Below are 19,152 nucleotides of genomic sequence, written 5' to 3'. Positions count from 1 at the left end.
TCCCTCGTATCGTCGAGAGACGTACATTGATCGAACGAGGTCGGGTTTTGAGAGTGGGAGTTAACTTTACGAGGGTTATTAAGTGTCGACAAAGGATCACTCAGCTCTACAAACCAAGAGAGGACCTATCTAAGTGGTTGGCCGGTGATCACTTGCATAATATACGCTTAAAAACAAGGGTGGACCTTTTCGACCACCAATACTAATACAAATACGAGTCTCTCGTTGAGGGGGTATCATTCCTTGGATCCGCTTAAAATATGATCGATAATAGATAGTCATGAAATATTCGAGGCAACCTTTAACTACCTCCACCAATCTCCCATTGACCTTTTGTCCACGTGGGTGACAAAGGAGGGACGTAAACAAACGAGGATGATTTTCGCCTTTTTCTTTTACTTGAAGGATGATTTTTATCTTTTTCTTTAACTTAAACATCATATGATTATCTATGGGATGATAATTAGTTACACCGGCACCGATAGATAACGACAACGAGCTAAACCAACTAAACGGCTGGACCTCGTGACATTGGAAGATGGTGATACGCCAGTAATCGTCATGCAGGTGGTGGGGGTTTATCCTATCGTAACTACTGATCTCAATTCTCGACCCAAACAAGCAATGGACAGACGCTTTGATGAACTCTCCTCTTGTGGAGTTCCTCAATACCAATGTGGCTCGTAATTTATGTTAGCACAGCCAACAGACGAGACCAAAAAAGAAATTGCCAATTAAATTAAATATATCTTAAAAAGCTGAAAACAACTAAAATTATCTCAACAAAAAAATTATGATCCAAGTTAATATATTGATCCGACCTTCCCTTGGTCAAAGCTGGTCAACCTAATTATCAAAACATTATGTTCTTCCATGTCTAATGCCAACAAAGGGGTTCCAACACTTTCTAGTTTTCAGCACAAGAAAAACAAATACCAGCAATTGATAAAGATTATTTAGCTAGCTTTCTGCATCTGTGTCCATAACACACATCCACACGTAAATTTTCAGCATTAAACGTATATCGGTTCTTACAGCGGACACGAGTGCGGTTGTGGCAAAAGTGTTTCTATTATTCCCAGTAAAACAATCTGCTGCTATAAACCAAATTGCAAACCTACTTGCTTGTTTATATACATATGCATGATTCTCTGGACTGTTTCTTTAAACCAGGTCAGTGGGATGGGCCTTCGATGAAACTCTCAGCTCCTTGGGTCAGCAGATTGTTTGGCATGCGAAGATCTCCTGACTGGCACATCAGCATGCGCCGAAAGAGGCTGAAAGCTGGAATTGGCGACAAACCACAGCTGGACCCATTTAAGATTGCATAATGTGTACTTGAGAGCTTTTGTCCAATTCTCCTGATTGTTGAAGCTATGGGTGATTGTGTAGTTCCCCACATTGTCATTCTCAATTCTATCAGAGAAGAAAATGGCCGAATCATTAAACCAGTAGCAATGGGCTGCCGGCGATGTATAAAACCCACATCAACCACATCAAGCAATTTAAATTGTCTCCCATAGCGGGACTAAACTAGTTCCAATGCAACAATGCTTAAAACCAAGCAAAATGTTAATGGACAATAGGAAAAGTTTCATTCCACAAATAATGTATAATCATGGTGTACCAAAATCTCACTTGTTGTCAGAACAAAGTATTCAAACCAAAGAATGCCCATGTAGCCAGAATTTTAGGTTCCAATTTTGAAGCACATAAGCTAATTTGAAGTGAAGTCACAAAAGATGGAAATTTTTGGGTAAACTATTTTGTTTGGGCCTGGTTAATGAGGACATACATTGTGTAGGACCAGATTTGAGGACCTCATACACTGTGATAGTAGCTCATGTTTTTGCATCTTCATAATCCAAATTAAGCCTACTTTATTATTATTATTATTTATCCTTTTTCTTTTTTTGTTGAGGACAGAAGATCAGATTGATAACTTTGGTCTTGTGAGAACCCCATGAAGGTATACTCAGTCTAGGATAAGAAATTTTGGCTGCACATGCCATATGCAATAAAGTCCGTTTTGCACTACACGGATCTTATAAAATCTCCAGTATTACGAATTCTTCTAGGATCAGGATATTCCACAGAACAATAAAACATTTACACTCAAAATGCTCCTCGAAAAAATAACAAGATCATGACAATAAAAAGTGTACTAATGCCAAAGATGCACATGGGGCAGGGCTAAATACATGTAAACCATTTGCAATTTAGTGCATAAGTTAATGATGCAAGAGTAAACATACATGACCTTACTTGCAAATAGAACATGTTAATTGACAAAAAATAGACAAGACTAAGAACCTAAGTCATGAACTAAACAAGTGAAACTTGGCAGATGAAATAAGCAGTTTGTGCAGCTCATTTAAAAAATAATCATCATATAAGAGAATAACTTAAAAACAGAGAATCTTTCATTTTCATTAATTAGCTATAGAGAATATAATTTCATTAAGATTGCACGATGAGCAAAGTAGTCTAATTAAAGAGAAGACCTACTTGTATGGCAGTCTAAAGCATTTCTCAGGAGGTGTATTATTTTCTTGGTCCTTCAGATTTGCAAATTCTGCAAACTCTTTGAGGCATGTCAAAAACAATGTCGTTGCTTTGTCATAGCGACTGCTCCAGAACAAATTCACAGGACCAAACCTGGGAACAAAAGAGATTAAATCTCAACATTTACATGCTAGTAAACAACCACAAGACTACAAATTCGGGAGAAAGAGGTAACAGTGGATTTCGGTGAAGGCTTTTTGCACCACTTAGACAAAGAACAATGCCCACAGATTGCTTCCATGCATCTGAATTATTATGAAGAGTTCCTAAACACTTAACACATGAAAAGTGATATATTTTGATGTTATGAGCCTTCCAGGAAACAAGCTAGACCCTTCAGTTCGAGGCCTCTTTGGTTGCACAATCTGATTCCATTTTTTCTGATCAAAGTAATTTATGGATCTCATATAACCTACGCACTAAATAAAGGAAAAAAAAAAAAAAGGGTTCAGGGTCAGCTACTTTCCATCTTTTAATATATCAATTGGATATTACAACAGACTATCCAGAAATGCTAATCTTAGATGCAAACCATCTTGTAGCTTCATCATGAACACAACATATTTATTCGATCATATCTTCTAAAATTTCCTTCGGTTTTCTGATTCGTCTATCAAGTTCAATATCCAAAGAAGTCTTGATCAACTAGCAGTACCAAGAACAGCAGCAATTAGTTATCATTTATGACAACATTTATTGTAGTCTGCTCTTATTTCACATGCTCCAGTTATGCAAATACTAAAGAAACCTTAAGATATGTAGCTATTATTTCACCTCCTCATATCACTATGATGTAATAGAAAAACACAACAAACTCCCAATGATGATAGACAAAGAAGTAAACTCAATAGATTTCTTAAGCAGTGGGGAGTTCAACAAAAGAACCAAGAACTAGTAGTGTACTACGTGACAGCATGGGACGTTGTGGTCATAAAGCTTATGAAATACAATTATGATATCTCTTTGCAGGACTTCACAAAATATAGTAATCTTTCTATCTACCAGAAATCTAGTGAATGATGAATTAACAGATCAAATCGGCATGCTTAAGTGTAAACATCTGTATATAGAATAACTTAACAGAAATCAGTAAAATCAGTAGACTTTAAAATATTATGCAGAAGAGGTGAGACTAACTTCACTTACAGTTGATATGCATTATTGTTATTGTCCAAAATAAGGGGATAGCTTCCCATCGGAAGAATCTTTATTCGATATCTACCAGATATAAGTTAAGGAATGTGATGCAAGTAACCATGAAGAAAATTGATTGTCTTCTGCTTGGATCGAGCTTGATGAGACAAAAGCTGGAATGAAGAAATACTAATATGCAGGATTGCAACCATGCAAAATCAGAAGTATAGACCTAACACTATGTCCAAAAACATATGACAAAAAGAGGGATAAAAGCAGAGAAAGGGTCCCCAAACATTTCAAGAGCAGAGAATTGGAATGTGCATGCCCGTCATATTGATGCATAACACAAATCACAAAGATGCAAAGAAAAAGGTCTAAAAAAACAAACTTACAACAATGGTGAGTACTAAAAGATACAATTAAGGTTTCCTTGTGACTAAGAAACCAACCATAACCAGCAACCTCAAAAAATCTCACTTATGCAGTCAATCAACTTCATAAGATTGTAAAACACTGTCAAAAACCGTTTGATGGAAAAACAACAATAAAGACTGTCTACATCTGTAACCTTAAGGATAATGCACCAGATATTTTGTTGTCAATCAATATGGCAGCCATAAGTCTGCCTTATAGCATGAATTGGTGTTAGCAGAAAATCATATTGGGATAACCGTCCCATAATCCAACACTTTCTCTGCAAGGATATGTCCCAAAGTAGAAAATCTTGTACATTTCTTCATAAAGGTCACCAAAAAACAAAGTTTCATACCAACTCAACAAACATAAACTCAAAAAAGCCACAAATCTGAAGAGTAAAATGGTTGAATTGGGCAACCCCCATCAAGTGTTCACTTGAAAATAGGTTGAAAATGAAGCTATCTCAAAACTCTCAATTAAAATACATTTTCAGAATAATCACATATTCATGGACATGCTTTACAACAACATAAAAACAACATGGACTGTGCAAACAGATATAAATCAGTTGAAAGATACAGAAACTTTGGCCGAAAATGTTGAGCCATGGTATGTAGAAGAAGACATGCCTGGCCCCAAGCAGCATTTATTTCATCCCATTCAACCTGGAGATCAACAGAATGGTCAATGAAAAAAAGAAAAGACCAGCTGAAAAGATGGAAAATCATTATAAATGACAGAGTGCATCATGCATAACTCCGGCACAAAATTACATGGTTGGTGATTGACCAGCAATGCAAAATTGCACCAAAATAAGAAAGGATCAAGAAACAAATAGAGTAAATCTAACTGAAGAAAGTAAAACAGTTTAATATGTCCTATCGATTTTGTTAAATATAGTAAAGCAGAAGACAAGTATTTAAGGAGCTTTAATAAAGAATATTGAGGAACTTTTTGCCCAGTCCTGGTGTAGCATACCCGTATCTTAGGAAGACGGCCAAGTCGAAAGTTGTTAATAGTTCCAAATTCTCCCTCATGTGAAATAGAGAAAGCATCAGTTAGCACATTAATTCGCTTCAGTAATTCTAAGTGTGCTTGTGAAACTTCTATCTTGGCTAATAGAGCATCTCTCTCTTCCTGACATGTTGGAGAAAAACTCAGTAACAACCAAGATAAACAAAAAAAAATTAACAACTATAAAGTCCTAATACATGAAATATGTAATATATGTTTCCTAAACTATGACTGCCATATAATGAGGCCAAAGGCAACAGCCTGCCACTATTTTTTCAAGAAAATTCAGCATCAGAGGCAAATATTATAATATTTGAATCAGACAATACAAGAAACAAGATTAGTCAAGTTGCATATCAGACAATTAAATAATGTACCCTAAAAATCTGCATTAAGCTCCCAATAATCTTAGGCCAGGCAACTACTGCAGTAAATAAATCAGTCCATCTATATTATCTTTTCTATAGGAGTATGTAGCATCAAAGAAAATGGTTCTGCAATTGTAATTTTACATAGTTAATTTACATACTGAAAGATAATATAGTGATCTGCACAAAGACCATGCAGCACTGTCAACAACCAACAAAAATCAATTATGTATCCGTCTAAATCCACCATTATCAAGATCAGATCTAAATAAGTTCACTACTATCAATTCTCGATAGAATTTTTTTTTCCAAAGGGTAAGTGATGAAAGCAAGATTCGAGCCCAAGAGCCTGCGATTGTCAAGAACTTTACCAACTAAGCTAGCTGACATGAAGGCCTTGAAGTCCAAATGCCATATTACAAGCATGAACCTTGCCATGTTTGTTTTATGTTAAGTATCTTTTTAACCTCTATTAAGAGAGCATCCCAATAATGATCATTTATGGTTATATGAAAAAAAAATTGCGCAATTAGAGAACATTTTTATGACCAATCCTGGTACTAAGATCAAAAGAATCTTGACCATGGTACCAAAGGCTCACCTTTAAACATGGTCTATGAACACTTTGTTGAAATACTTTTAGAGCCTTGGTGATATAATTAAGTACTGAAGGATGGAGAAATACACAAAGTCATGCTACTATTATATGCACCAGGAGATATTGCAAAAAATATTCTAAGCCATAACAACTCCACAAGCCTTACCAAAAATTACACACCACATTCAGAAGCATTTTAACAAAACGAAAAAAACAGAAGCATGCATAGTCAACACCACATCTACTTTGCTTTGATGTGAGAAAAGTTTAAAACTATTTAGGTCCTAGACACAAGCCTGAATAAAGCCACTGGTCTTGGACAGCACATGACAAATGATTATTAAGCTAAATGGAGACATAATCAAAATGAGGGAAGTTATTTTTATTCCAAAGCAATATAAACTCATAATTGAAAATTTTAGGATTTTACAGAAGACTACCTGATGAGAAATCAGTTGGAATTGGAAGGAGTTGAACTCATGCCAATAGCTGTATAAGAAACAACAAAAATATCTCCAAATTATTTGATAGTAATGTAAGGCATGATCTCAGAATTAAATCAACATATGAACCCAAAAATCTGAGTTGATAGGAAGGGCTATAAGACTCTAGTTGAAGAAGGATCGAGGGTGTTAAACTTGTTCATGACACAGTTTTGGTCACAGGATCGCAAATGCAACATGGAAGTGAAAATTTTATGCTTAGATTCACAATTTTGGACCTATCCACTGTGATCACAAATAGGATACATTTATTCAAGGTTTTAAAGACAAGGGTCCTGTATGAACAAGTTAATATTGTTAACATGTCTGACTCCATAGTTATCCATAGGTTCACAATTTTGAATTCCATTTACTGTGGTTACAGGTTATAATTTGGGCAAGGGAAATTGCTTATACAAGCACAATGTTTTATTTTATGGTTTTAAATCCACCAGCTTATGAATGCTTGTATGGAAAAGTTGATAATGTTATTATGTCTGACTTCATATTTATTCACAGAAAAAGAAATGGCACATTTTCCTTTGTGTTCTCCTCCAGACCCTCTTCCCTCCTCTCCTAAAACCAAATGACAAAGTGGAAATTAAAATACATACCGCTCCTCTAACTCTTCAAACTCCTTGCATTTCATTTGTATCTCATTCAGTTCAGCATTAGCTTCCAAACGCTGCTTCTCAATTTCTTCAATTTCAACCTGAAGCCTTCTCTCTTCTTCCTCAATCTAGTAGTTTTTATATCAAAGGTGCTTAGAAAAGGTGAATTAATGAAATAACACTGCATAAAACAATATACTTGCTATCACATTATCATTCATAGATTTCTATTCTCATTAATTTAAACAAATTTACTGAATCAACTATATTACACCCATATAAGATATAATGTGATTTTAAGTTGGCTGTTGGTTGCTTTACATAAACCCTCCTTTTCTGGTCATGAGACTGAAATTGAAAAGGATTTAATAAAAAGCATGCACTGGCAAAATTGTGGCTGAATTAAATTGTGACATTATGACTTGTTATAGTCTATCATAACATGACATGAAAGATAGAAATTTTCAGAACCCTTTTGCACCATCAAATATTTCTTTTGTTAGCAATCCTGATGATTAAGACTTAGTGACTGAAGTCTAAGGATTTAACACACCTAAGAGTATTGTTAAAATAGTCTAAATTTATCATTTGATGTCACAAGGAGTCACTTCCTAATTTAAGTCTCTTTTATCTTCTTCATATAATTGTTGAATATTTTTGGTTTTTCTAAATACATGTACAGAAAATCAATATGTTGGAGAAAAATAATGAAGAAGGCAAATGCAACTTCAGACATTGAATATCAATCATATAAATGAATTTATCCATAATAAGATTTGATTCTGAAACTTAAGCATTAAAATCATAATAAAATCATAATGCAATGCAAGTCTCTGATGATGAACTTGTTCTAGGTTGTAGAATTAAACCAAAAGCAAAAGAAATAACACGAAAATTCAGTAAATTTCTCATATTTTTCACAATATATATTCTACACCTATCTTCTCGAAAAAGGGTTAACAAACCTTCCTGAGAATGCAACTTCAGAATTTAAGGGGCCTAAAATTTCCAACTGGATCTAGAAAAATGTGAAACTTTCTTTCTTCGTTTGGATACACTATCTATAAAGGGAACAACTACCAAGTATTCTTTTTCTGTTCTCCTAGGAATATGGATCTCAATTAACCTTCCCTTCTCTTAATAAAAAGAGTACATCAGAGAAACTATAAAATTCTATTGCAACAGGTTTGGTAAGCATTCAGCATTTCAGCTAGACCTTAGGGCCCTAAGAGGGGGATGACAAGTGAACTGAAATTATGTATTTCTTACCATCTTTCAGGTCTTTTTATTTCTCAGATTCTTGAAATTGGCCAACTTTGGCTTATAACTATGGCCATAATCTCTTCAGATGCAAGACCCTTTCTAGCATCCTGAGACTAGGATAGCCCATCCATCAGGTTTTAGATGATCTAAGAAGAGGAGAAGACGTAAAGAAGAAAGTTTCTCTTAGGCCTGTTTAGGTCTCTTTCAGCAACATGCTTCAGTCACAATATGGATATGCATTAAAACCAAGCCAAAATGCATATACTCGAGCATTACCTTTGTTTTCTCTTGTAGAAAGTCAGCCTCACTAAGAACATCATCGGATTCCATTTCAAATCGTTGAAGACATGATTCATAGGCTTCAATGTCTTGGTTCACATCTTCAACCTCTTCAAGAAGTTTATCTGACAACAGTCTTATGCATTCCAAACAAATAGGTTGCTCAACCTACAAGGAAGTGTATGAGAACTAAAGAACTGTTTCTTCAAAAACAGTAAACATAGTATTCGAAGAAAGAGGTGTTTGAGAACTGGTAGTCAACTGCCAATACCTGCGTCTGGGAAGTTGCAATATTAAATACCCTTTTCAAGATTTTGCTAGAGTTGAATCTTGGGTCGTTGACCTGCAAACCACTGCTAGGACTTTCACCTTGGACCTGTTCTTGGGATCCCCTCCCTTCAGGTGTAGACTCACTCCTGTACATTGAAGCAGCAGCAGGTGGTAACACAACAAATGACTCCGTGACTACCTTTGCAGAGTGGCTACTGTCTGGTTGTGGAGTAGTGCTTCGTGGTAGCACCACAAACGAATGATCTACTTGGCTAGAGCCCATCACGCTTCCCTGAACTGTAGAAGCTTCCATGCCTACATGCATTCATAGTGCAAATCTTAATTTTATGCCACACATTTCGATCAATATGCAAAACATCACAAATTTTGAGCCAAAAAGATGGTCCTTTTAAGCATCGATCACCTTACCAGTTTGCACCAATGTATTGACTAGTCGTCAGTATGGTACATACCGAACCATATTGATGTATCGACACATAGTATGGTAGGGTGTATTGACAAATTAATATGTACCACTTGTACCGGTCCCCTATTAGACCGGTACATACCGCTTGTATTGGGCAATACGTCACGGTACGACAAACCTTGCTTTTAAGCCTCGTTCCAAACAAATCATATTGCTGCATTTTAGACACCCAGACACTCATCCGATCAAGGAGAGAAATCTCACAAGAAGGAAGCGAAGGAAACAAGCTTATTTTGGATAAACAGAGTCCAGGTCAGTGACAGTTTGATATAAACACCAAAAAAGTAGAAGAATTGTACTCAAATTGCTAACAATTTCAAACGACCATGCCCATTATAGTCAAACGACCACAACCGATCCTCCGTGATCAATTTATGCTAATCCTAGGTTGCTACTAACAATTTCAACCAGAGATTAAAGAGAAGAGAAGACGAGACCGAAGATGTCAAGAAGGAGAAGAAACTCTAACCGGAGCAGGAAGGGTTGCTGAAGAACTTGTCATTCTTGGAATCGACATTGATGACGTGCAAGGCGTGGCGACAGCTCTGGCACACCCATCTGGGGATATTGGGATCCATCGAGAAGTTCCTCTATCACACCCTAGATTTATAAAATAATAAATTATCAATTTCAAATTTTATAATTTACAGAAGATTTTTTTATTTTGAATTCAAAATCCTTATCTTCATAACACTAAATATTTTAAACTGAAAAAGAACTACAACTTCTTGGTAGGGTCACAAATGATTAAAGTCTCTTCCACCCAAGCCTTGTTTCTATTACAAATTAATAGGTTACTCTGACAACAAATACAAGATAAAAACATATCAACATCCATATATGCTGGTAGGAACCTCTAAAGAAAATCATCAAAATAATCTTTAATACTCATCAAATATATTTAAATATTTACAATTTAATATGACATGATAACATATTAATTTATTATGAAATTTTTGTATCAAATCAACAAAGATAATTCTTATGCAACAAACAAAATCATGAATCAATCACATGCACCACATCACGATAACATACATAACAATTAAACAAAAAAGTCGTACATCAAACACTCGATGGTGCACTCTCCTAATAGCGAATTGAGAGTTATACTCCATGAGATAGGTTTTATATTCTCCCAACAGTAGATAGAAAGAACCCATATCGCACTCCCAACAGTAGGTGGAGATATATCCCTGACCCGCACATGTGGGGACATGTTTCTTCCACCAGAGGATGGAGGAACCGTCTAGCCATCACATATGATGACCCGCTCATCTCCGAAGGAAATCGCCCTACCTATCCTCGGCAATAATACATAATCATCTATAATCATTCATTTACGTTCATCCATTCTCACGCATGCATTCAAAGAATTAATATGATAAAGTAACAAGAGAGACTATGCTTAGTGTATGACCTGCTAAACTATGTCCATTGGTGGCTTCACACTATGATGGACTTGTAATTCCTTTTACATAGTGCACTTTCAGAACCGTTCAACATAGCCCACATATACCATATGATAATAATCATAGTAATATCATGATCATCAACTTAATCTCAAAAATAATGGAGAACCACTAATTATTTCCAAATCACATATTTAAATAAAACTTTAAGTTCATCATATCATAAAGACAAGAGGTATCAATCACTCAATAACCCTCAATCGACTTAAACCCTAATTGGAATAGCCCAATTAACTTGAATCAAACTCCATTCAACTAGGACCTAATTGAATCAACCTCTAATCCTTATTAAACCGATTTAGAATCACCTTAGACGGGTCTAATATAGATTTGATTGGTTTCAGTTGGGTCAAATGAGCTTGTATCGGTCAAATTGATCTGGAATCACTCTAAATCGACTTGAATCAATCAAACTAGTCTGATTCAAATAACTAAAGAGCTCAAGTCAACAAGGGAAGAGGGAATTGGGCTAGGTTGCACAGTGATAGCCTAAACTAGGCAAGCCCACTTGAGCCTTGGACTAGTCTTATGCGTCACACATACTTGTCCCAGGTAAAAGGTTGGGCTGAGGTGCGACGAGCTTAGCACAAGGGGATACAACATGAGTTGGACCATGCCTAGCTCGTGGGCTAGGCCTATCTGACCTCACGAGTTGGGCCTACCTATAGCCTCACGACAAGGCTTGGTTAGTCACATGGTCTAGGTCGTACTTCGTCACATGGGCAAGGATGATCCAGTCTGGCCTATTAACTTGACATAGATCATACTCAAGTTTGACCCCTTTTATTAGATTTTAATTCTTTTTTTCTTTTCAGAAATACTATAAAATGTTACATAATGACAATTAAAGGTAAACAAATTATCAAAATAAATAGTTCATTAAACTTTCAAAATTATTTCATTAAAATAGATTTCTAAATCTATTTTTATGAATTAAATAATCTAATAAATTTATGATCCCAAATTCAAAACTAATTAAATAATGAAAATTCACACATAAATCCATGAAACAAAGATATGTCAAATGAAATGAATTAGAACTATTATTTTAATCTAAAAATAAGAATTTCAACAATAGAATCAATCTTAAAATTCATTTAAACTAAAAGACAATTATAAGTCAAGCATTATTAAAATGAAATTCCATCATAATTATTTTAACATCGAAAATATGCATCATAAAAATTATAATAATTTTAATATCAAAGATTTCAAAATATAAATTAAAACTTATAAGAAAATAATAGAGGATCCTACCTCTCCTTAGGGATCCTTTCCTTAATCCTCTCGTTGTCAAGCTCGACGAGGAATGAAAGAGAGGGAACCCTCTTTATATAGGAGAAGATGAGTCCTATGAAAAGATAAGTAATGATTTAATTTTTATTTTTTATTTATTTTATTTTTACACAAAAAGACATAATTGTAACATTTATTTCTTATGGTTCACATACAAAACTAGAATTTGAAATAATTATTTCCTAAAAGTCAAATCACTCATTAAGAAATAGATATAACTAATAATTTTTAGATTAATTAATTAATTAATTAACTAAATCACTAATTATTTTTTACTCGAAGGAAATCAATTTTAATCATTTCTTCAATCATACAATACAAATAAGGTTATTAATCATTAAAATAAGGAAACACATTAATTATGGTTATTTGCTTTAAGGTAAGAAAAAAATCTTACGTCATAACATCCTCTCCTTGTCTCCTCTTCCGATTTCATCCTTCATTGAGTTAGGGATTCGTCTTCCTCTAAAATTCTTTAATAGGTCAGGAAGAGAAGGGTTTCTGTGAAGAAAAATGGAACGCATGGACTTGTAGTTAAAGAAGCTTGCTCCCGCTCGCTGGTAGCGGATCGAGCTCCATCGGGTCAAGACTGGGGGCCTCGTCGTCAAGCGCGCCAATGATAAGGGATCAAATTCCTCGTACCCATCCAATCGCGATACCAACCATGTGATCATCAGAATCTTGGCCCCCAACATGGAGATACGAGGACTAGAGGGACAAGGGACAAGAAACGATCACTATTTATTTGACCGAGTATTTCATGCATGCATCATTATATGCTCAACTAATTTGTTTATGCGATCCAGTTCATTTAATTATCTTCACATGATCCAGTTCATTTAAGGATAAACTAAAATATTTCTTGATTGACTAAAGATAAACAAAGACGTCTCTTTTGAGTGTTTTTTTTTCTCCCTCAGATCAAACTCTATCATGGTGCATGTGAAGCATAGCTCATTGGTCGCTCTATGTCGTGACGAGTCTTCCGACTCCATTTACGATAGCCCTTTCCTACTCAGGACCCCTCACCATACCCAAATACTATGTCGGATCTGATATCAAATGTCACGACCCTAGCCTAATAAGCTAACTAGCCCATCAACTTCGTTTGACCTAAATCACTAGTCAAAATGCTTAAGCTAAAGTTGATCGAATATCTCGTACCATCCGATTGTGTCACCGATGATGTGATTGTCGAAATATTGGTCGTCGACGTAGAGATCCGAGGATATGAGGGACTCTCCCCTACCTATCCTATAGGGTTGCGTCACTAGTCGAGTGACAAAGTGAGATGGAGCACATTGTCACAGATAAAGCTATAAATAAGGTGTTCAATGTAATGCTCATGTATGTCTGTGTCTTTCGATTTTGTTCATGTTTTGTATAGCATATAGAGGGTTAACAATAAGTTTGGCAACCCCATTTTGGTTGGCTTTAATGACCGTTTTAAGCTTGTAAAAGAAGGTTGTGTTATATATGGGCAATTGTGGGGATTTCGGTCTGTGATGGACCATCTTAGACCCTTTGTTGTACTATTATTCAAAGCTTACGAAGTCTATGTTTATAATTTGCATTACCTATAAAGTATTTGTTGAAATGGCTGCTTATGAATCCCGAGTAAAACGTTTTCTCTAAACTGTCTTCTCTTTTGTAGGTCCTTAAAAAGACCCTAAGAGGTTTCGGGGATGCTGACCCTTTGCGGACGGACACGCAAGGGTGCCGCACGTCTTAGGCAAAACCAGTTAAGTCCGTGACAACGTGGCGATGGTGCTGGGTTTTGCTAATGGAGGAGGCACAATGGTGTATGAGTTTATCGAGGTTTATAATGAGCACAACAAGGGGCAAGGGCAGCACAAGTGTGTTGGGAGTGGATGCATGTGGTGCTGGTGATTGCAAGCGAAGGGGTGATGGAGGGAGGTGATTAGCGGTGAGCTTCTCGAGGGCGGACAAAGAAGTGGAGACAACATCACAGGGTGAGACAAAGAGAACAAGGATCGACGTCACTGTGAGGACAAAATGGATCGAGGTGGCCAACTATGGTGACTCGAGGGCGATGTGATGCTTTGCCTCAGCAGGGCGATTGTGCCTCTCTCGTTCGACCAAAAGATAATACTATCATGCCCCTATGTATTTTTTTTCAAAAGATAGTTATATATTACTTCAAAAGCTTATTACAAGCTATATCTTACTCATCTAAGCACAAAATGAGACTAAGCTTTGGATGCCAATGTGAAATTCAAACATGATCAGTCATAAATTTCTTGTTATAACTAGCTAGCTGATAGTCACACCTATCGCCCTCTCTAAGGATATGATCTACCCTCCACTCTAAAAAAAGGAGGACAACAAAAAGATCCCTAATAGGATTAGTCAAAAACCAAGGAGAAGGATCTTCCTCCTTCAAAACATTTATAATCCGTTTAGCATCAGTCTCTATAAAGAGTTTTGTCATGCCCAATTAAATGGTAGCTTAGTTTGATTTGGATTATGTTGGGCATTGACGAGGACATCAAGCCCTTGAGTGGGGGGATTGTGAAACCCCGATTAATCCCACATTGGAAGTGGACAAAACTAAGATTGATTTATAAGGGTTTGATGGGTATACTACTATCAACTTTAGCTTAAGCATTTTGGCCAGTGATTTAGGTTCAACAAAGTTGATAAGCCAATTAGCCCATCAGGTTCGGGTTATAACAAATTTATCTAGTGATAGCTTGGAAATGGGTTTGAAGACAGATCAGCTTGGTGCTTTCAACCTTAGTTCTAAGCTGGACTCTTTGTTTTCAAGCACCAAAATTTTCTCTTAAAGACGAGGAAAAATTAATAGCCCTGGCTAAGCCCTTCCTCTTAGTAGACTAGGTAAAATTAACAGCCCCACATCCAAGGTCATATAAACCAGTAGTGGAAGCTAAATTCTGAAATGCTCTAATAACGACATTAAGTCTAAAAGAAAAACCACCATACTTCTTAAAAGACTCTTGAATACAATTAAAGCCCAAGGGATGTTATCAAAATTCAAAAAGGTCATACCATCAAAGAAATCCTTGTCGCTTGCTCGGGCGAGATCATATGATCAAGCGACAAGGAGTCATCATATGATCTCGTAATGCGTCCACCATCGCATTACCTCGGGCGAGATCATATGATGACTCCTTGTCGCTTGCTCAATCCGTTGAGCTTTATAGAGTTATTGTCTTGAGGTACCCCTCCTCAACATGTGGAGTCCATTATACATGATTCTCCCTCTAGAGAATGAGGACTTATCCCTCCTGGATATCTGTCCCGTTGGAGCAACTTTTCTCTTCACATCTTTTCCTCTGAAAGTTTCGAAAACCATCGTTCCCTTGGACTACTCTGCCTTGCTAAACGAACTATACACTGTTCCACTCACACAAACGCACTTGCTAGATTGCGACTCTTTACCAATACAGCCCTACTGCACCACTCAAGGCCTAGTAGCATACTGAACTTGCCACATACTTCGGTCTCATACAAAAGTATCTTTCCCATGCCAAAGACAAAGATTCAATGCTCCATAGCACCGAGTTTCGATCAGCTTGGGATGGCCACAGATAGTCCATCGTCCACATACAAGCCCTTGCATTATTATCAAATTCTTCAAGTTAGCAATTCCCCCCACATCTATAAGCTTTGCATAACTCTTTCGATCGTCGAGCAACCAATCCCTCGCACGATCTCATCCGTTGCCAAGCGCCCCGCTTGCCTTGAGCACCGTCAAGTTTGGTTGTCAACGTCGAGCCATAGCTCGAACTCAACCATCCTAACCTTTATGCACTATGTGTTCTTCCCAACTAGCTTGTCCTGGTGGTGTCTCTCGCACGAAGGGTTGTTCATTCCTTTGAATACCAATCTTGGATACCCGCTCCTCCAAGTGACTCATTTCCCTAAGTCTCTATGCATGTTTCCCTCAAACGGTCATGCATGCTAGTTGCCCTCAACGTAACCCTACTAGGTCCACCACGTTTGCGTGTCAAATGTTTCCAAGTGTGATTGTCCTGCTCTGATACCATCTGTCACTGACTTAGCTGGTTTAGCCTAAGTCGTGCGGCACCCTTACGGTTAGCCTCCCCGAAACTTTTTACGATCCCTTAAGGACTTGCAAAAGAGAAGACGGGTTAGAAGAAAAGTTTAACTCAGGATCCACGAGCAATCATTTCAGCAAATACTTAATAGACAATACAAATTACAAACATAGACTTCGCAAGCTCTGAACGGTTGTGCGACAAAGAGTCTAATATGGTCCGCTGCGACCAAAAGTTCCAACAAGTTCCCACAAAACACTATTGTGGAACAAGGCAATGAACTAGCTCTAGACATTACCCCACAGACCCATCCAGCCATGTGCCACTCGGGTAGCTCCCGAGTGTTGTGCTGGCTGACACTCTGCACCTCTTTGTAGAGTTGGAAAACCCCCAAATTGACTACTTGGATGACCTGTTTTTGGACAATTTTGCCTTTACACAACGACTGCACAAAATTTGTGTCTACAAGACTGAAACAGCCACAAAAACCAATCATAATGGGACCACCAAACCTACTACAAACCCTCTATATGTTGTGTACGACATGAACAAAACCGAAAGACATGGACATATATAAGCATTACATCAAACACCTTGTTTATAGATTTACCCATGATAGTCAAGAGGAGAGAAAGGTCTTGAGGGGGCCTCCGCATAGGAGTTCATCTACTCTAAAGGAGGATGTTGTGCCACCATGGAAGTTAGGGTAACAAGAGCCGATTCCACTTTACGAACTAGGGATAGAAACGAGTCCCAAGTAACCAGGTCTTAAGTAATATCCACGGTAAAACCAACACCATCCGAATTGGGTTCAATGATGCTTGTGGGTTCGCTGAAGGAGGACCACCATCCTCGGGAAACATCTCAAAAACATCCTCATCCGAGTCCACCATCTCACCCATAAGGTCTGATTCCACCACAACTTGTTTGCCTTGGTCAGTGAAGCAAGGCCCATGTGGAACAACGACTTCGAGCGTAGACCTCAAGCCCTGCCCATCGCAAATAATGCCAGAGGATGTGCCTTGAGCCTCACATGACTGTTCACCATCGGAGACCATATGAGTCATGGGTGGCACGTGCTCCTCATGAGTTAAAAGAACCCGTTGAGGAGAAGGGCCACCACCATCTTCTCCGATTCCGACCACCCGGACGGGCGCCAAGAGGGGACATAGATCCATGGACCACAAATTTCCGCCCTTAGATCCACCCTGAAACGCACTGCCTGAGCCTTCCAACTCCAGAGAGAGTTGCTCAGCCACGCCATTAGGAACTTGCAATCCCATGGGGAACGGATTCGAGGCATGTTTTGCTGTAGGACATTCGGGGGGTTTCATGACATAGACAACCACAGGAGAAGCACATAGACAAAATCCTCTCATGGACCACAACCTGGAAAAATTATTCCGGAGGCTTGCCAGCTTGTTTAAGGGGGCAAGTGAGGTCAATTTCAATACAGACGCTAACGAATCGGCCCCTTTAAAATGTAAAAGCCCTATCAATCTTAAGGGGATGCCCTATGATGGAAGCAATACGGGTGATGCCCTCCTTGTTCGGCAGCCCAGGAAATTGAATCCACACAGGGGCGGAGATGAAGGACTGGAGGAGAGGTTGGTAGTTTGCACGCCAAGGAATAAGGTGGATTGAATCTTCTTATCGACAGAGGTCCCAGGGTTTGCGCCACTCCCTGAGTTCATCCTCCGCGAAGGTAGCACTGTCTTCCGAAGAAGACCGGATACGCTCAAAGGTAGTAGAGGAGCAAACCAGAGCTAAGAGGAGGGGCCTTACCTGCAATGACCGGTGCCCAAGACAGATTTTTGGAAACCCCCAGACGGTATGGATCCGGGGGTTTCGCCGGAGGAAGAGGGGCAGAAGGTTTCGCAGGCGAGGAAGGAGTTGAGGACGGAGGTGGCCTTGACGTGGAAGCCTCCCCATCATGCTTCCCCGAAGGCCTCACTGGAGCAGGACGGACCGGCTATGACTCGCCCGCAGGAGACACCACCGCAGGAAAGGGGGAGGGGGAGGAGTCGCCCGCACACCCGCGCCGCGAGCAGACCGGTGAGCAGTCGATGCAGGAGAACGAGCCCTCACGGAGGCACCGGCACCGGCACGAGCAGACGAGGCCATCTCCCCGGTTTTCCGCCTCCGTCAGCTTCTTGATAACAATAATCTACCAAGCGAAGTGGAGATACCGGACGCACTATGTAATTAATGGCATGTGTTTATGGTGGGAGAGATGATCACAAGTGAAAAATCATTCTTTGCACACATGCAGAATGAATTAATGTTCTTTTATATTACATCTTCCTCCTAATCTTTGTAAATATAAAAAACTATGATTATTAAAATCACATAATGATAAAATAAATTTATGATATATATATATATATATCTCTTTTAATATTATTCAAAAAAATTATTTGATCTATAATTGTACGTCATCAAATATGAAAGCATACTACTTGACACAAAATATGCTCGATTCGGATTCATCATTAAATTTGTAGTGCATTCCCAGCAATGATCGATGATAATACTTTGCTTGATCTTATGATTAATTACACCTCTTATTACATAAGATGTGTGGAACAGTCTAAAAAACAACCATGACGAATGATCTCAATCTTCGACCAAAACAAGCAAGTGAACAAGATCAATAAATTATATGATGGGTGGACGCTTTGACGAACTCTCTTCACTTGTTGAGTAATTTATGTTAGTACAACTCACCGAAAGAGACAAAAAACCACACACACACACACAAATTAACTTAATTATGTCTTAAAAAGCTGAAAACAAGCAAAATTATTTCAATAAAAAAGACTTATGATTCAAGTTGATTACTGAAAATAT

General features: G+C 37.9%; 1 protein-coding gene across 2 annotated transcripts; it reads right to left on the bottom strand.

Moving 5' to 3' along the window:
• Positions 1–996: 996 nt before the first annotated feature.
• On the bottom strand, positions 997–18,283 carry LOC103992738 (beclin-1-like protein). 2 transcript variants are annotated; one of them, XM_009412563.3, is made up of 11 exons: positions 18,088–18,283; positions 9,961–10,091; positions 9,006–9,319; positions 8,732–8,902; positions 7,196–7,320; positions 6,540–6,588; positions 5,098–5,256; positions 4,699–4,784; positions 3,712–3,783; positions 2,509–2,658; positions 997–1,416 (listed from the first exon to the last, which is right to left on the bottom strand). In XM_009412563.3, the coding sequence occupies exons 2-11, from the start codon at positions 10,067–10,069 to the stop codon at positions 1,203–1,205; spliced, it is 1,449 nt and encodes a 482-aa protein (XP_009410838.2). In that variant the 5' UTR covers positions 10,070–10,091; positions 18,088–18,283; the 3' UTR covers positions 997–1,202. The 2 variants fall into 2 exon arrangements, with proteins under 2 accessions (XP_009410838.2, XP_018684706.2); XM_018829161.2 differs by lacking the exon at positions 9,961–10,091 and having other exon boundaries at positions 18,088–18,271.
• Positions 18,284–19,152: the final 869 nt, after the last annotated feature.

The sequence above is a fragment of the Musa acuminata genome, chromosome BXJ3-7 (genome assembly GCF_036884655.1).
Source record: "Musa acuminata AAA Group cultivar baxijiao chromosome BXJ3-7, Cavendish_Baxijiao_AAA, whole genome shotgun sequence".
Classification (NCBI taxonomy): Eukaryota; Viridiplantae; Streptophyta; class Magnoliopsida; order Zingiberales; family Musaceae; genus Musa; species Musa acuminata.
Note: the sequence above shows the minus strand (reverse complement) of the source record. Positions and strands in the feature narration are given on the sequence as shown.